Here is an 18,219-nt window from a genome sequence, read left to right on the forward strand (position 1 = left end):
AAACTGTTGTTTTTTGGTTTGTTTTTTTTTAATCTGGATTCTTACAATAAGTCAGATGACCATTAAAAACTGATGTGCCAGTAGCTTAAAATAATAAAGACTCAGAACACTCTCTTTCTGGCATATTTAGTCCAGATTAAACTGAAACCAAATGTTTGAAAATAAATAGCATGTCATCTATGTTGTCTGATAGCTATTAGAGCACATGTTGATGGAAAGGATCTCAGAGCATGTGTGTGAGTGAGAGAGTGAGAGAGAAAGAATGAATGCTTAGATTGGGATCAACAGATGCATATACAGTTGAAGTCAGAATTATTATCCCCCCTTTGATTCAGTCTGTCTGATAATACTTTTTCTTCTGGAGAAAGTCTTTTGTTTTATTTCGGCTGAATCCATTTTAAGGTCAAAATTATTAGACACTTTAAGCAAATTTTTTTTTTCCGATAGTCTACAGAACAAACCATCGTTATACAATAGTTTGCCTAATTAGCCTAACCTGCCTAGTTAACCTAATTGACATAGTTAAGCCTTTAAATGTCACTTTAAGCTGTATAAAAGTGTCTTGAAAATATCTAGTCAAATATTATTTACTGTCATCATGGCAAAGATAAAATAAATCAGTTGTTAGAGACGAGTTATTAAAACTATTATGTTTAGAAATGTGTTGAAAAAAAATCTTCTCTCCGTTAAACAGAAATTGGGGGAAAATAAACAGGGGGGCTAATAATTCTGACTTCAACTGTATATGCAATATATAAAGAGGTTTAGCGATAGTCAACGCTCGTAGACTAGTTCATTAAGCTTTGGCTATACGCGCACTGCAATAATGTCACATGACACATCTAAGGCTGTCCAAAATATGGAAGAAATCTGGACAGATTTTTTTGGAAGTTTTGCTTGGCTTGAAATAAATGCATAGGGAATACTGCGCAAATGCCACATAACGGGTTTATTTATTCAAAATTACTCGAGAATGAGAATGAGAATGCAAATAATCATGTGACTCATTTGAGGATGGTAATACCAGATGGAAATGATCATTTTAGCAGGCCACTTGTGATCAGATCACTGAAAACATGGTAATACCAGATGGAAACAGAGCCAGTGCTGAATTCTTTATACTAAAGATGTGTTCTGAACTGTTTGAAATAATTATAGACAGGGTTGTGTGATTTAAAAAAGTGACATTGCAATATTTGTGATATAAACACAATAGACGATTACCAGACGGCTTGAATAGTTTGAAAAGAATTCTTAATTTTATACTGATTGGGGTGACTTTGTAGGGGATCGCATCTGGATAAAATGTTATAAACAAATTACAATCATAGATGAATACAATAAAGCAAAGATAAAAAAAAGATCTGTAATCTGTGTTTTATAGTTTACTGGGTTGTATTCGGGTATAGACATTGAATAATTGCACATAGTTCTTCTTTAATAAAGCTACAAACATTTTAATTTATTGTACCCAAATGTTTTAAAACTGCCTTACACAGTCATTTGCACTAAAAACACATGTAAAAGATTAACTTTTATACTCAATTACGGTTAAACTTTGCCATGAAATCACATGTGTTCTGGTCAGCTATAATTCCGACTCGACACATTACAATTGCACATCGCAAAGTCGCTGTTGAAACAACATATTGTGCGGCTCTAATTATAGGTATGAGGGTGAAAAAACAGTGACATCATTTGCATTTGTAACTATCCCTTTAAGAGACTTACATTGTACTCTTTGATTTTTACTGCGTCCACCTCCCTTTGTTCCTCAAGTTTGGATTTCAGCTCTGCAAAAGAGTCTCGCTCTTTCAGCCAAGACTCTCTTTCGCTGGAGCGAAGCACAAGAGGTAAATGAAAATCATGCTTTATTGATTACTGAACATATGTATAATCGATATATATAACACGTCTAATAATATAAACAATCTTTACGGCTCGGCATACCTTTGATGCTCCTTGTAAAGTAGTCCTTGTTGATGGCGGATGACAGCAAACTTTCTTTTGTACTCTTCCAGAGCCGAACCGAGCTGTTCAATGGAATCTCCCTTGTTTTTGATCTCCTGAACATCCACAGTTGGGAGTCTTAATATTATGTACACCTCACATATGGTTTCCATCATAACACAATACTGGACTGCCACACACCTGCAGGAGCTGAACCGTGTACTCATTGAGAGCGTTGATGGCCTCCGCACTAGTGGGCGTCATTTCTTCGGGCAAAGATAATGTCTTGTGAGGGATGGAAGAGCCAGTCGATTTGCTCATTGATTCGATCTCACTTTCCAAGCGAGCGATCTACAAAAACAAACAAACAAACACACAAACAAACAAAAAGTGGATACATTTATAGTAGGACTGACAATTGATTGCATTTTTTACAATTATTTAAAATGAATAATGAGGCGACACAGTGGCGCAGTAGGTAGTGCTGTCGCCTCACAGCAAGAAGGTCACTGGTTCGAGCCTCGGCTGGGTCAGTTGGTGTTTCTGTGTAGAGTTTGCATGTTCTCCCTGTGTTCGCATGGGTTTCCTCCGGGTGCTCCGGTTTCCCCCACAGCCAAAAAACATGCGGTACAGGTGAATTGGGAAGGCTAAATTGTCCGTAGTGAATGAGTGTGAGTGTGAGTGAGTGTGTATGGATGTTTCCCAGAGATGGGTTGCGGCTGATAGGGCATCCGCTGCGTAAAAACATGCTGGATAAGTTGGCGGTTCATTCCGCTGTGGCGACCCCTGATTAATAAAGGGACTACGCCGAAAAGATAATGAATGAATGAAAATGAATAATGAATCGAATTAATCGCTAATTATTTGCATATTAAATTTGACTGAGAAAATAGCACCAAAAAGTCATTATGGTGTTAAAGTTTAATTTCTACCTAAAACTGGTCAGTTAAATAGCCTAAATAAGAACATTGACATATAGCACAGACATGCTCACGGTGACCCGAGTTCAATTCCCAGCTCGAAAAACTTTGTCGATTCTTCCTATCTCTCTGCTTCCCATGATATCCTGTCATTACTCTCCAATTTTCAATGCATTGAAGTTTTAAAACCACCGCAAATTAATAATATAATATTAATAACAATATAATAATAATAATAAAAAAAACAAAATTCTGTAATTTATTGTTAACCCTTATGTCAGACCTTCATTTGTCTTCAGAACACAAATTACGATCATTTGGATGAAATCTGAGAGCTCCCTCATCCTCCATAGACAGCAAGGATGCTGGCTCATTCAGAAAAACACCGAAAAACATCCTCAAGACAGATCATATGCCTTCAGTGGTTCAATCGGAATATAAGCTACAATAATACTTTTGTGTGTGCACAAAACAAAAACAACTTTATTTTCTTCTTTTCTTCTCTGTACTTCTCTGTACTGTAGGTGTACTGAAGTATACCTCCATGGACTCCTTCTGTTTTAAACAAAGCACAGGCGTATCCCAGATAATATACCAAGCATGACACATGAATGCACACCCTATACTGACACTGAGAAGGAACTGCTGAATTAAGTTGTTAATTTTGTTTTATGAGTGCATAACACAAAAGTATGCTTGTAGATTAATAATATAACAATTAAACCACTGTAGTTTTTTGGTACCTTTCTGGAATTTGAACAAGTCAGGGCCATTGCAGTCGATGGAGGATGAGCTAGCTCTCAGATTTCATCTAAAATATCGTCATTTGTGTTCTGAAGATGAACAAAGGTCTCGGGGGGTTGAAAGGACATAAGGGAGCGTGAACTACCAACTTTTAATGTGAAAAACATCAAGAAGACATTTACAAAACAGAGCTTTAAAAATATACATTTTGATTCAGTATAGAATTCACTACCTAAATGAAGAAAGACAGTATTTTGTTAAATGAAAAAGTCTGTGAGGGCCAGAAGTTGCTGCACACTTTTATTTCAGTTTGATGACATATTTCCAGAATATTGAGTAGGGGGTGTGGCTCCTCCTCTCATCTTTCACTCACAGCAAACTAACGATTGGAGAGGATTGGCTAAGCATATTTCACCTAAGCTGTCAAATCTGAGGACTGGCATCCCAGAATGGATGCAAATGGTTAGATTTTTATTAATGTGTAATAAGATAAGCTTATCCTGACATTTGGTTTTTCTGAGTTCATTCTTTCATAGATCTCTCCCAGTCACATCCCTGATCTCTCTATCTCTCTCTCTTCAACTTCGCTTTCTGTCTACATACTGCCCTATCATAAAATAAAAATAAAAATAGGCAAAAGAGAAATCTTTAAAATAAGAGTAGTAATAATAAAAGCTTTTTCTTCAGTGGATTAATATGGAAGATATTATGGATGTTCAACTCAAGGCCAGTAACATTGTAAATTCTGAGGACTTTAAATAAGAAATAAAATTGCCAGTAGGTGGTGATAAACATCCATTGAGTATGTCACAAATTGATTTCTTCATTTGATTCATTCATTCAGCAATGAAGTAAACAGTTCTTTGTATGATTGAAATATTGGTTCACTCGATTCATCCAAAACTGAAATGAATTTAGAAATGAATTACAGCACTGGTTGTTTTGGTTTTGACAGAGATGCAGTCTTGCTTTTCATTTTATTTTTGTTGGCAAAACTCAGCAAAAAACGACAATATTGTGTCTAAAATATAACAATTAATTAACTTCACATTTAACGAACTGTCTGATTACTGAACAAAACCTATGAGATATTTTAGGGGCATAATGCTTAATTCTGCCATTGTTCAGCATCGGGTTTATCACCAATCTGAAATGTAAGATTAAAGGTATCATTCCTTTAGTTGGTGCTGATATTATAAGTGAACACTGTACCTTCTCGTTTGCTTTTGTTAACTGATTGAAAGTGTCTGCTGCCTCTTCTCTTGCCGCCTTCATCTCCTGTCGGAGCTCTTCATTCCGGCCGATCAGTTGATCTATTTGGGTTCTCAGGTGGAGACTTGCATCAAACGTCCCCTCTGAATACTTCATCTCCAAAGCCTTACGATAAACACAATTGTCACTCGCATGTCAAAATATGTAGGAATACAGTATAAATAACTATTAAACTTATTTTAATCTAAAACTCTGCAAATTTGGATGTACACATTACTCTGATTTATACTCTGCAAATTTGGATGTACACATTACCACAAAATTATCAGTGTGACCTGCAGAGATCTGCATGAGATCTGCAGATTTTCACAAACTCTCTTTCATCTTGGATGTGCTTTTCTTTTTCCTTACTATATTCACATTTTGTATGGTTTCTGGTTAAATGTTTTGGTAAGAATTTAGATTATATTCACTAATAACTCCCTCCAATAGCTCCTAATTATTGCTCCGTAATAATAAGGTAGTTTGTAGTAGTAGTAATATGTATATTTGTAATATGTAGCAGTTTTGTTTGGGTACACTTAGGTTTAGATGTGTTCTTTTAAATACACAATAACAAAACTAACTTTTCATAATTAAATTATTGAAATAAGATAAAAGAATTTATTTATTTATTATCTTTTTTTTTTTTTTTTTTACATATTTTTACATATTACAATTTTAACACAAATAAAGTCAGTGTATACTTTTAGATTTTTTATAATGTTTTCAAAATCTATTAAAATCGCATATTTTATTTAATGTACATGTGTACTTTAGCAAAAAAACTATTCAAAACCAAGTTCTCATTCACACAAAGTAGATATAAGCATCGCGAATCCATTTGCATTTCCTTTGTAAAAGTTGGCGTTCCATGTCCCCACCTCTTTGAAGCTGCGGTACATGTTCTAGTTTCATAAAGTCTACGTCCGAAATGGAGTGTGACGATTCATTAAAATGAAGAGCTACCGGAGATTTCAAGTTCTTTCTCCTAATGGAGCTCATATGTTCACACATACATGAACATATGATCTCCATTAGTAGAAATGACTTGAAATCTCTGGTAGCCAGTCACGCATAAATGAACATATGAGCTCCATTAGTAGAAATGACATGAAATCTCTGGTAACCAGTCACACAAATGAACATATGAGCTCCATTAGCCCGCCTTTTAAAAGGGGTCCTATTATGCTTTTTCACTTTTTGAATTTTAGTCTGTGGTGGGTATGTTTACAATGTGGTGGGTAGGTACAATAGATATTTCAATTAAAAAAAACAACTACAATAAACGACTCTACAACAAACAGTTACTAGAGGCAGGGGCGTAGCAACCAGGGGGGACGGGGGGGATACGTCCCCCTCACTTTTAGACACAGACCATTTAGAAACAGGTGATTAATAATTATATGAATGCATGATCTCATACAGTTGTCCCCCCCACTTTTAAAATGTCCGCTACACCCCTGAGTAGAGGCATGTTTTTTCTGGGATTTAATGATCTCTGCCTACATAAATTCGAATGGTTGAGGGGTGGGGAGCTGCAAAACAACAATATTGTTATCACGCTGATATGTCTGGTGTGGTAATATCCGAGCATGCAATCTGCGCAATCCGCTTACCAAAAATTAACCTTTACACACCTTTCCATAGTGATGTGTATTAATAGTATTTTTATTTTCAAATAATAATAATAATAATACTAATAATAATAATAATAATAATAATAAAGTTGTTATTATTATAACTGCATGTTTAAATAATATTTGAAACCCTTCACAAATCTCCCTTTTAAATTAATATGGGATGCTTTACAATTAATTTTAATTAATAGGATGCTTTACAATGAGATATCTGTGCATTAGTCAGTATTAAAGCATAAACTGGAACTAATCTAACAAAAATTGAAGATCACAGTCAAAAATTTGTACACCCAAATTAATATGTTCGGAGAAATTATTAAAATTTAGTTTTGTTTTTTCTTAGCACTTTCAATTTAAAAATGCATTATCTTTCTATTCCTAAAGATGTTAGATGCCCAAACTCTTATTTTAATGCATATATCTGTTTAATAAAACTGTTTTCTTTAAATGCACAAACATTATTGACTATATTCGCTGAGAAATTGCTACAAATATTGATTTTCCAAAAAAAAAAAAGGGGGGGGGGATGTACTCTTTTACACTAAGCACTGTATATATCAAATCTGCATAAATAAATAAATAAATAAATAAATAAATAAATAAAAAGCATTGATGCATACATTGACGAGTCTCTCGAGGCTAGGAATGCTGACACCAGTGGATGTTGGCGTTTTCTTCTGAGTGTCCTGGATGGCCTGCAGGATCTCCTTCATGCCTTGCTCCAGATGTTTATTCTCATTCAGCATTTCATTCACTGCAGGACACACATAAACATTACAGTCAAAACAGCCAACTGACACCTCAAACATCCAAAAGGTGAAGCCGCTCACATTTGGCTTTGAACTGGGCAGATTCACTTCTCCTGAGCTCCAGCTCTTTCTCTTTGTTGCTCAGCTCTTTCTGCAGGCGCTCGTTCTATGAAAATATAGAGTTTGTTAGCTTAGCTTTAATGTTTATGGGGTTCAGCAGTGATTGTTTTCTGATAAAGGCTTACTTTGCGTTTGATTTCATCATCGGTGGATCCAGAGGAAGGCCTGAGGGATCTGACGGCTTTTTCTTCAACACTGTTGTCAAGCAGTGAATTGCTGACTACTGTTACACCTTAAAAAAAATATTTTATTACTAAATGGTTTGCAGTGATGAGAGCATTATTTACTAACAGGAATAATTTGTACTCGAGTGCGATCCTATAAATGTGTCAAAGGCAGCTTAGAGCAAATGTTTTTACTTACGAGGCGATCCTGATCAGAAGGCCATTTTTAAACAGCGCTATAAAATTGTCTTTGTGATTTAAGCTCGTTAAAAGTGAGATGAAAAGCTGCTGTCAACACGGATGCAGAAAACAGAAGAAACACTGCCACAATCATCGTTTTAAAAGGGTTTTATTCCACCAATCAATAACCTTCATTGATATTGTGGCACAAATGTGGAATATTCATACCAAATAGTATTATGTTATTTATGAAGAGATTATCCTTTTAATTAATATTTTTATTTTACAGATGTTTTTGCAACTTTATTAAGCAAAGAATGTTGAAGTTATTAATATTACATCTGCAATGCTACCAAATCAGGTAGTTGATGAAAAAACAAGATAATAAATGTCTATTTCACATTTGTGACATTTTGCTCAGAATGACAATAGTCAGAACTGTGAGATACAAACTCCAAATAATAAGAAATAAAACAATTGTGACTGAATATATGCAAAATAAATTCAACAATCGTGAGAAATAATTACTAACCTGGTATAACATCTGAATTGGGCAAAAAAATATAGGCGAAAAGTCTAAAGCGCATAGCACAAAAGCATTAAGGCCGTGTCTGAATCCACTTTAGCTATTTTAAGGATAGAAAAATACGGCTTGCGCCACAGCGCATGGTCTAACAGGAGGGTTGTGCTTATTATCTTAATGAGTTATGGGTGTGTTTTGACCATAATAGAGCATTTGCTGTTTACATGGCGAACTTTGTAAGTGGAAAAACTGAATGCTTCACTAGCGAGAAAACGGTTTAACAGATCATCTGCAGTGCGAGGATAAAAAACGAGCTTCCTAAATTCAGCCTCTTCACTTTCTCCTAACTTTACTTTCGTGGATAAGGAAACGGTGTTGAATGCACTCCACTGAAGACATTCATTAGCCTTCATATTTAATTTAGTTTAAGCGCAAAGATTTTAAATTGAGTTCAAATTTCCAGCAAACGAATAAATGAACTATAATAACGTGGTCAAAAGTTATTTCCAAACACACAAGCTATTCTTATGCCCCATATGGTGATGCATACGTCTCCAAAACCAGAAAGGTGGACAAATCTAAACTTGTTTTTATTAAAACAAATATAAACATGCAGATAATAAATAATACTGCTAACAATAAAAACATTATACAAATGCAAACTGTCATGAATAAACTGAAAAAAGCCCCCTGGACATGAAGAAGTCATAGAGGCAGTGTTTTTTTATATCTATGCTGTAAATAATAATTTTTGTAACATTTTAATCCTTTATTTTATTCATATGTAGAGATATTTGTGTATTGCTGTACATCCTGTGTGTATTAAGCAATGTGTAAGCAATTGAACATGCAAAGAAGCATAACTAATTAGACCAGCTTTTACTTGGTCAACGGCGCAGTCTTTTTCAATTTCTCAGAGTAGCAACGCACCAACAATGCACCTTAACACACCTCCTTTTCAGATTGGCACACCCATGAGTCCACAAAGTAGTGCAAATGGATTTGCTATTTAAACAACATGGCGCAAAAAGTGAAAATGACTGTTTCGCTGGTCTGAAAATAGCAACAAATTGCGCCAAACATGTCTTGCACCTTATTGCACCGGGCGTAAGATTGGGCCCTTGTCAGAACAGAGATCCATTTAGAACAGTGAAATATATAAAGCAAAAAAAAAAAAAAAACTGGAAAGATGGAATTCAGAACAAAACACCCTCAGAATTTAAATTGTCAGAATTAAACTTAGAATTCAGAGAAATAAAATGAGAATTGTGTGTGTGTAAACTTAGAATTCAGACAAATAAAGCCAGAATTACGAGATGTAAACTTAGAATTTACATAAATAAACTTAAAATTGTGTGATGTAAACAAAGGATTTTGTGAAATAAAGTCAGAATTGTGAGATGTAAACATAGAATTTAGAAAAATAAAGCCAGAATTGTATTAGAATAACTGTAAGAATACTTCTTATTCTTATTCTTTCTAATTCAAAATCTCACGAAACAAGTCCGAATTTTATCTTCTGAGTTTATATATGACGATTTTGACTTGTATTTACTCTGAGTTTATTTATCTCACAATTATGACTTTCATCCTACAATATCTTACAGTTGGTACAATTTTTCTAACAAACACATTTGCTATCAGGCCAGCTGAAACAATAACTGTGCCTGCATCTTCTCATCACCAACATCTCACTTGTGTGTCTTTAGGAAATCCTAACAATAGATCTAACTGTAAATGCCAAATCAGTGTTTGTGTTGACGTAAGCACTTAGCATATCTGAACCCTAAATATCTGTTTATGTGAATAGAACATGAGTGTACAACTGATAAACATCATCTCAGAGATAAGATCTCACCTTTGTCCTTCACAAGTGCACGGATGCGTTGTTTAAGCTCCAGCCTTTCCTCCTCGAGACGCTCAATCTAAGAATTTCCATTAAAGAAAATGAAAGGCGACATAACAGATTAAGGATGGTCCATAAAGATAAAGTTTTTTTAAGCATTTTTTACCTCTTTGAGCAGAACCTGGTTCTCTGCTTTATACTGTCTCTGCTTCAAAACCTTTGATCTCCGGAATTCACTCAAATCAAGTTCTTCCCTCGGATTTAATCCTGGTTTGAGAAAGATGATCCCAATGAGGGTCAAAGCAGACTGTTATCTTAGCAAAACCAATATGGGATATGAAAACAGACCAATATGTCTAGGTGTAAGTAGAAAAAGAGATAACAGAGATAGTCATGCATTGAAGAATCTTACCAAGCCGCTCTCGCAGGTCTTCGTTCTCGTCTAGCAGATTGTTGATCTTCATCTCCAGCTGGTTTATCTCCTTAATCATGCCTTCTATCTCCCGGTCTCTTACTCGGATTTGATTTTTACATTCTTTGATTTCAGTGATTGCAGCTTCCAAACCATCCGTACCCTGAAAAAAATTAGGTGCTTCAAGCTAAAGGATGTATTATATAACATTCTATGGGTTAAAGAGGTCCCTTTTCAAGTCTGTCTGTTTATTATTATATTAATGTAATATCAAAATTAATGTAGATAAAACATATATTACATAATAATAACGGCTTCATAATTCAGTACAAGATATAACAAAATAATAATATATATATAATTCAGTGTTTCCTCTAGGATTTTTTCCAGTTGTGGCGGCAGACTCTGTTGGGCCTTTTACACAGATCTACCAACTACCTGTGGCGTTATTTCATTGACAAATGTCGTGAGCACAGTATTACAAGTCGAGATCGCATTCATGTACGAATCGTGCGAATCTCTGTGCTCGAGCGCCGATTTCCTTTGTTTGTGCACAAAACTTGTGCGCCCTCAAAAATTCGCTGCTCAAGTGCAGATTTTCTTGTGCGCTCTCAAATAAACGCTGCTGAAGTGTGATTTAGTGCAATTATGTAACAAGTATGTCTCCAAAATTTGTTAGATTTGCTAGGAATATTTATGAATGTCTCCAATAGACCTACAGAGTGGCATTAATGCATCCTGAAGTAAAGTGAAACGGTTATAAACTCCAGCAAGATAAAGTTATTGTGTGCGTAGCCACAGACCTTTAACTATAAATAAAATATAACTATGGAAACTGTGTTCGTTATAACTGAAAGCTACGTCATGTTTGCTGGCCTCACGCATCACGCACCTGTCAGTCAGTCAGTCAGTCAGTCAGCACGACACCTTAAAGGGTTGAACAAATAACGCACAGCAGTACTACAATTACAGAAAAGTTTGCGCTGTTATAATTTAATTATGTTTTAATACGTTTTGGTGCGAGTATAACCCTCTATTTAAATAAACGTCTGAATTTTTTGAATGAGAAGCTGTAATGTAGCCGTGGCGGGATAAATTTTGGTGTGGCGCCCTGCCATGGAAGAATGAATGTAGCGGAAACCATGTAATTTTACAAAAGTTCTGTCTGGTTTTCGAATTTATATCTGAACTTGTACAGCCTCCTCACACTTCTGCATTACTCTGCCCAAATAGAGTTTCAGCAGATCAATAAACTCACTACAGTTTGACAAATATTGCTGCTGTTGGACAATAAAAAGCACTTTTGATGCTTTTTTAGGTGGGAATGTAGCAACTATGGAGTTCATTTATAAGGATAGTGCCTATTTTAAATATTTATAATTTTGGAGACACAGCACGTCGACATACATCAGCCAATCATACTGAGCAGAGGCAAGACAGTTGACATTCTGGTTCTGCCACAAGACGGCGACAGAGACTGCATAATAAGCCTTTAGAGGAGAAAAACTTGTAGTGTAATGCAGGGTAATTAAAACTACAGCTGATCAAATCATTATAAAACAGGTAAGTGACATTCTAAGTTGATATCGCTCTTTTGTTTGCTCTAGTGCTGTATTAATACCATAGTCTGGTAGTGTTTCTGGTTGTGTCTGCTTTGCTTTGTTTTTTTGGGTTAACTACTGTGATATCATAGTTGCAACAGAAAAATACTTGGATATTTCTGTAGACTGATGGCATTTCATGCCGTTCAGCCTTATAATCGTAAAATGTGAGCAAAATCACCTGTTTTGTCATCACTTTAGATATTACTCGTTCGAATACTAGTTCTAAAGTGACGTTTGTAAAGTAGCAACAGTTTCTGCTGTTCTGACATCAGCTGCAGATGTGAATGAATTGTGTAAGAAAGTAGTTCCTCATGCGAAAGGATTTTTAGACTCTCCATGTTTGATTCTTTTTATATACACGATAATGCCGTCGAACTGTTGTATAAACGCAATATCACACTCGTAGCAGTGAAATATGGCTGTATAACGTCACAGCTGGGACACCATAGCACGCCTCCCTCCAGTGCCGATATACAGCCATATTGCACTCATGTGATATTGCTCATATATAAATACAATAAAACGTTTTACATTAAAATCATTAGATATGATTTTTAAGTATGATATATGACGAATAACTTTTTTAAAACATCCATCAAAGTGCTCTCATTACAGACATCAAGATGGATGAGGACAATATTATAATTTTTTTTAATTATTAAAAATATTACAAAGAAATGTTATATATTAGTGATGTATGTAATATTTTATAAATATGTATTTTTTTTAAACAATTTATTTGGAATTATTTTAAACACAAAAATATATAATCTTGAGCAAATAATAATAAAAAATTATTTAACAAATATTTTAAGCTCTTCTGAAGATGCTAAGAGACCATATAAGTGACGAATATGCAATTAGAAAATAAGTTAATTTATATTCATAAGCCCTAGATAACAATGTAAGCCCATGTTTAGCACTGAAAGTGACTGTCATAGCTTCCTAAATATATGTAATTTTAATTATTAATTAATTAGCAATTAAAAGGTGAACCTAATTCTATATACATTTGAATGTATTTCCCTTTCAAGCATAACATTTAGGGAGAAGACTTGCTACAACACGATTTCCAAAACTATGTAAAATATGTGGCCATAAAATTGAGTGTTAAGGCACAAACCCACCGACTCATACAGACGGATTCTGCTGAGGGTGTCATTGAGTTCTTTGTCTTTGTCTCTGGCATCTCGTTCGGCCAGTTGTGCGGCCCGTTCGGCCTCCAGCACCTTCCTTTCAGCAACCTGGAGTTTAGCGCTCAAGTCCTCCAATCTACGCTGGTGGTCGCTGGAATGACCTTTATCTTTCTTCAATGGCCTTTTCAGCTCCTCGATGAGCACAGCATTCCTTTCCATTTCCGTCGTGTACTGCTCCACTTGCTCCGACAGCATCTTGATCTGGTTGTCCCTCTCTTGCACGGCCTTTTGAAGACAAACACAAAGCCAGTGACTTCCTTAAACCCCGCTGAGACAGAACGAGATGAATCAATATGAAGGAAACAGACTAAAGATGACAGATGCAAAACAGAGGATGAATGACACAAAAAGCAAAGGAAATGAGAAACAGATACTCACGCCACACAGTTCATATATGACCTGAGACGGCCAAGTTGTAAACCCGAGAGAATGGAAAAAGGAAACATTTGCAAGCCAGTGAAGCATTTGAAAAGAAGTAGTAAACATTTAAAAGAGAGTGCAACACACGAAGGGAAAAAAAAAGAACACAAATAGAGTGAAATATGATACAGCATTTGAACAAAATCAAATTTGGCAATGCATCAGCGGGGATCTGCTCCAGACATTCAGTGCCCATAGCAGAGGGATTGCTCACCCAGAAATGAAATTTAGTCATCATTTAATCCACAACCGCATGCCTTTTTTCTTTTTTGGACCACTAAATGAAACATTGTAAAACATGTCCTGCTGGCACGTATGCAAAGAGCGGCAGTGATTAGCAACCAGCATAATTGGGTTAGGTCACCCCAAAATCTAGCCCTTTCTTTATCTTTCTAACACAAATCTTCAATCAAAATACTCTGATTGAAGTCTGTTCAACTAAAACTCTGATGCTTTTTGTAAAGAGGACCTCGTGCATCCTTCTTGAAGAGAAATTATTACTTTATATAGACCATTTTGACGAATGTAAACAATAACAAATGTCCTGATGCATTTCCTGGTTTACCTATTTTAATTTCCATAAATCCTGAGAATGCAAAAAGGTCTGCATATTGATAAATAATGTTATGACAGCTGTTTTAATGTTAAATTATGATTGAATTGCCTCTTGTTATAGTTATGAAATAGTTTGACAACAAGCAGGAAATTGTCATGGGCCAATGACATCGCCACATTAAAATGGTCTCTAATGAACAGATTTACTTTAAGCTTTTATTCACACATACAGTATGCCTTGTTTCCACTAAGCGGTACGTTTTAGTACAGTATATTACTGTTATGTACATCTACAGTATATATAAACAGGGTTTCGTTCTTTGTAAGATGATTTGGCAGATCCTGTATCTTTTAATAACAAACCTCTGGCTAATTTGGTTCTTCAAACAAGTTCACAAATCAGATTAAAATGTCTGGATGAACTGATCTGAGACTGCTGCGTGAGTTGTGAAGGATAGATCTATCGATACTTGAAATCTTAATCAGCAATGCAACGATTGGCTGACAGTACAGCAGCATATATATATATATATATATATATATATATATATATATATATATATATATATATATATATATATATATATATATATATATATATATATATATATATATACATACATATATATATATACAAAGAATGAAGCCCAGGTCACCCTGATCCGGTTGTGTTTCCACTGTCAATAATAATACCCCCTTACTTGGTAGGCATTGCAATTGCCTTTAGTCTTGCTCAAAAAAAAAGAACAAAAAAAAGTTGAATGGGTGATTCACATATTGCATCTTTTGCTAACTCAAGTTCATTATTTCAAATGCTCATGTGCAATGGCCTCATAAACAACAATAAAGGACAAACAGCAGATTCTGGTCTTGCTTGTTAACACGGGGCTGTTCGTCACAAAGAGGCAAGCTACTGTATGTCTGAGCTTTATTTGAGTATGGTTCAATGATGTACGCTGTCATTGTATTATTATGGTTATATATTTAAAAAAAGACACATCCTATTTTATCGTTCCTGTGTCTTTTTGCATGTGCTGGTGATGACTCTGTAAACCAGAAGTAATCAAACTTGTTCCTAGAGGGCCGGTGTCCTGCAGAGTTTAGCTCCAACTCTAATTAAACACACCTGAACAAGCTAATCAAGGTCTTACTGGGTATACTTGAAACTTGTAGGCAGGTCTTTTGAGGCAATTTAGAGCTAAACTCTGCAGGGACACTGGCCCTCCAAGACTGAGACTGGTGACCCCTGCTGTAAACCAACAACATTCAGCCTGGAGTCTAGCTCCACCCTTTTGGAACCAAATGATTGTGCTAAATACCCTTTAAATATGGCGGCAAAAAAGTGGTACCGTACCACTCAATGGAAATGGGCAATTACAAATTGGTCCCAAAAAGGTGGTACAATACATTTGGTTGTTTTGGTACTTCTGACGGTAAAACAGAAATAAATGTGTACCGTACTGCACTAGGCATGGGCCGGTTTAGGATTCTGACAGTCAGATAACCTTGGATAAAAAAATATCACGGTTTCACGATATTACGGTATTGTGATTACTTCTTTTTAAATGTCTGGGTAAAAACAAATATATCTTTCCCCTTTGAACACAATATATTTTATTTTTTGAAAGTTTTATAATATTTTGGAGCAGTAAACATGTCAGGCTAAATAATTCAAATGAATTATTGACTTCCGCTGTCTTCATTAGTTTCAAAAACAGATTTCTTTACAATTTAAAATGGCATTTTTAAATATATTTTCTGCGGAAGACACTGTTGTCTAAAAAAATAAATCTTACATGTACCTTAGCAACAGTATTACAGAAAATTTTGGCGGTTTTAAAACCTTGACTTTTCCAAACTGCGGTATACCTTGAAAATGGTTATCGTCCCATGCCTATACTGTACTGTACTGTACTCTACGCTTAGTGGAAATGAGCTATACTAAACACTGATCAGCAAACGGGTTCACCGATAACTGTAATGCATGAGAAAAGAAAAGAAAAAGAAACTCGCATACGACACACAAGAATGAACCTAACTGGTTCTTGAAAAACCACAAACATGCCCAGAGACATGCAAGAATGAATATCACCATTTTTGCTGAAACTAAAAAGTGTCCCGTAACATTCTCTCAGGTTCTCAATTGTCATGCACACATTGAGTTACAGAAACTACAACGGCAACAGTACAGATAGCATCATTAGACTCAAGACAAAACCAAAGTCACATAAGTGACATTATGACAGCTTCAGACAAAAGCTCTTCCAGGGAAAGACAGAAGCTGGAAAGATTTTTCTGGGGCCTAAGTGTGTCCGTCTTGGTATTTGGAATGTGCAGACCATGTACGAGACATCCAAAGACAGCACAGGTTATCAAAGAACTGGACAGATATAATCTGGACATACTGGGCATAAGTGAGAGCAGATGGACCGGCTCATGTAGAGAAAGAAGATAGCAAGATAGAAGCCTTCCATAATAGTTGATCTGTAACATCTACTGGTTCAATACCATCCAAAACCATCAAAGCCCAGGACAGAGTTAGTTGCAGCCTTCTGTCTCACATGGGATGAAGAGGATAAAGATAAGATAAGAAGCCAACATGATTGAGTTTCTGTGACTAAATCTGAATGATGTTAACATTGTTAGCTGATCAATGTTTGTATGCGAGTAAAAGCCTAAATTGAATTTATATCACCAAAGCAATCAACTCTATTCAGAAGACTTGTATTAAACCACTCAATTCATATATGGGTCTCTTTATAAATAGTTAATGCATCAGAGTTTTGACTCAATTCACTTCAGATTTGTTAAAAATGTATTTATTTATGTTTTGAGGAAGAATGACTTTTTTATATAAAGATATAAAAGTCAGTAAATGATAGCTGAAATGTAATTTTAAGCTGAACTAAACCTTTATGCTGAAATGTTTTTAGAAATGTTCCAATGCGCACATTTCTTGCTTATTCCAAGAAACAGGGTTTGGTGAAAAACAAACCAAATTTAATGTATCTTGGCTGTTAGTCTGTGCATGACTAGGCATTCATTAAACTATAATAGTGTCTAAGTTCACCATGGCTCAGAAAAAGCACATAAGAGCGTAATTAAAGCAACAGTTTATCCAAAAAAAACCAAAAAAAAAGTATCCAAAATGAAACGCACTCAATTGAATCCAAACTAGTTTTTAGTTTTTTTCCTGTCAAACTCAAAAGAGTTTGTAGAAGAATGTTGGTAACTGGTAGCCAAAGACACAGTCAGAAAAAATACTATGAAAGTAATAGCTACTGGTTTTCAACATTTATCAAACCATCTTCTTTTGTGTTAAACAGGCGAATGCAACTCAAACAGGTTTGAAATAAATAGAGGATGAGTAAACGATGGCAGAGCGACGCAGTGGAGCAGTAGGTAGTGCTGTCTCCTCACAGCAAGAAGGTCGCTGGTTTGAGCCTCGGCTGGATCATTTGGTGTTTCTGTGTGGCGTTTGCATGTTCTCCCTGCGTTCGTGTGGGTTTCCTCCGGGTGCTCCGGTTTCCCCCACAGTCCAAAGACATGCGGTACAGGTAAATTGGAAAGACTAAATTGTCCGTAGTGTATGAGTATGAGTGGATGTTTCCCAGAGATGGGTTATGGCTGAAAGGGCATCCGCTGCATAAAACATGTGCTGGATAAATTGGTGGTTCATTCCGCTGTGGCGACCCCGGATTAATAAAGGGACTAAGCCGAAAAGAAAATGAATGAAAGAATAAACGATGGCAGGATTTTCAATTTTGGGTGAGATATCCATTTTTCTTTCTGATATCTGCTGCCAGGTAATCAGGAAGTGATGATTTTGTTCAATTTGACTCACTGGATGGAAACTCTGCTTTATTCGTGAACGTTTTATATGATATTCCAGTTTTGCGCATAAATTAAATTGGCATTTTGGAAGGAAACATGTTGAATATCTCC

The 18,219-nt window shown here is 35.5% G+C and overlaps 1 protein-coding gene across 1 annotated transcript in view; it reads right to left on the bottom strand.

Annotated features, from left to right (window-relative positions):
• cep290 (centrosomal protein 290) overlaps positions 1 to 18,219 on the bottom strand; it is a 71,170-nt gene that overhangs the window by 31,801 nt on the left and 21,150 nt on the right. The window contains exons 12-22 of the mRNA XM_056451527.1: positions 13,231 to 13,524; positions 10,500 to 10,662; positions 10,254 to 10,354; positions 10,100 to 10,166; positions 7,500 to 7,606; positions 7,336 to 7,420; positions 7,126 to 7,259; positions 4,827 to 4,991; positions 2,152 to 2,301; positions 1,951 to 2,066; positions 1,732 to 1,834 (exon numbers count right to left, since the gene is read on the bottom strand). Of these exons, the coding sequence (XP_056307502.1) occupies positions 1,732 to 1,834; positions 1,951 to 2,066; positions 2,152 to 2,301; positions 4,827 to 4,991; positions 7,126 to 7,259; positions 7,336 to 7,420; positions 7,500 to 7,606; positions 10,100 to 10,166; positions 10,254 to 10,354; positions 10,500 to 10,662; positions 13,231 to 13,524 (1,485 nt within the window). The remainder of the gene's footprint in view (positions 1 to 1,731; positions 1,835 to 1,950; positions 2,067 to 2,151; positions 2,302 to 4,826; positions 4,992 to 7,125; positions 7,260 to 7,335; positions 7,421 to 7,499; positions 7,607 to 10,099; positions 10,167 to 10,253; positions 10,355 to 10,499; positions 10,663 to 13,230; positions 13,525 to 18,219) is intronic.

The sequence above is a fragment of the Danio aesculapii genome, chromosome 25, assembly GCF_903798145.1.
Source record: "Danio aesculapii chromosome 25, fDanAes4.1, whole genome shotgun sequence".
Taxonomy (NCBI): Eukaryota; Metazoa; Chordata; class Actinopteri; order Cypriniformes; family Danionidae; genus Danio; species Danio aesculapii.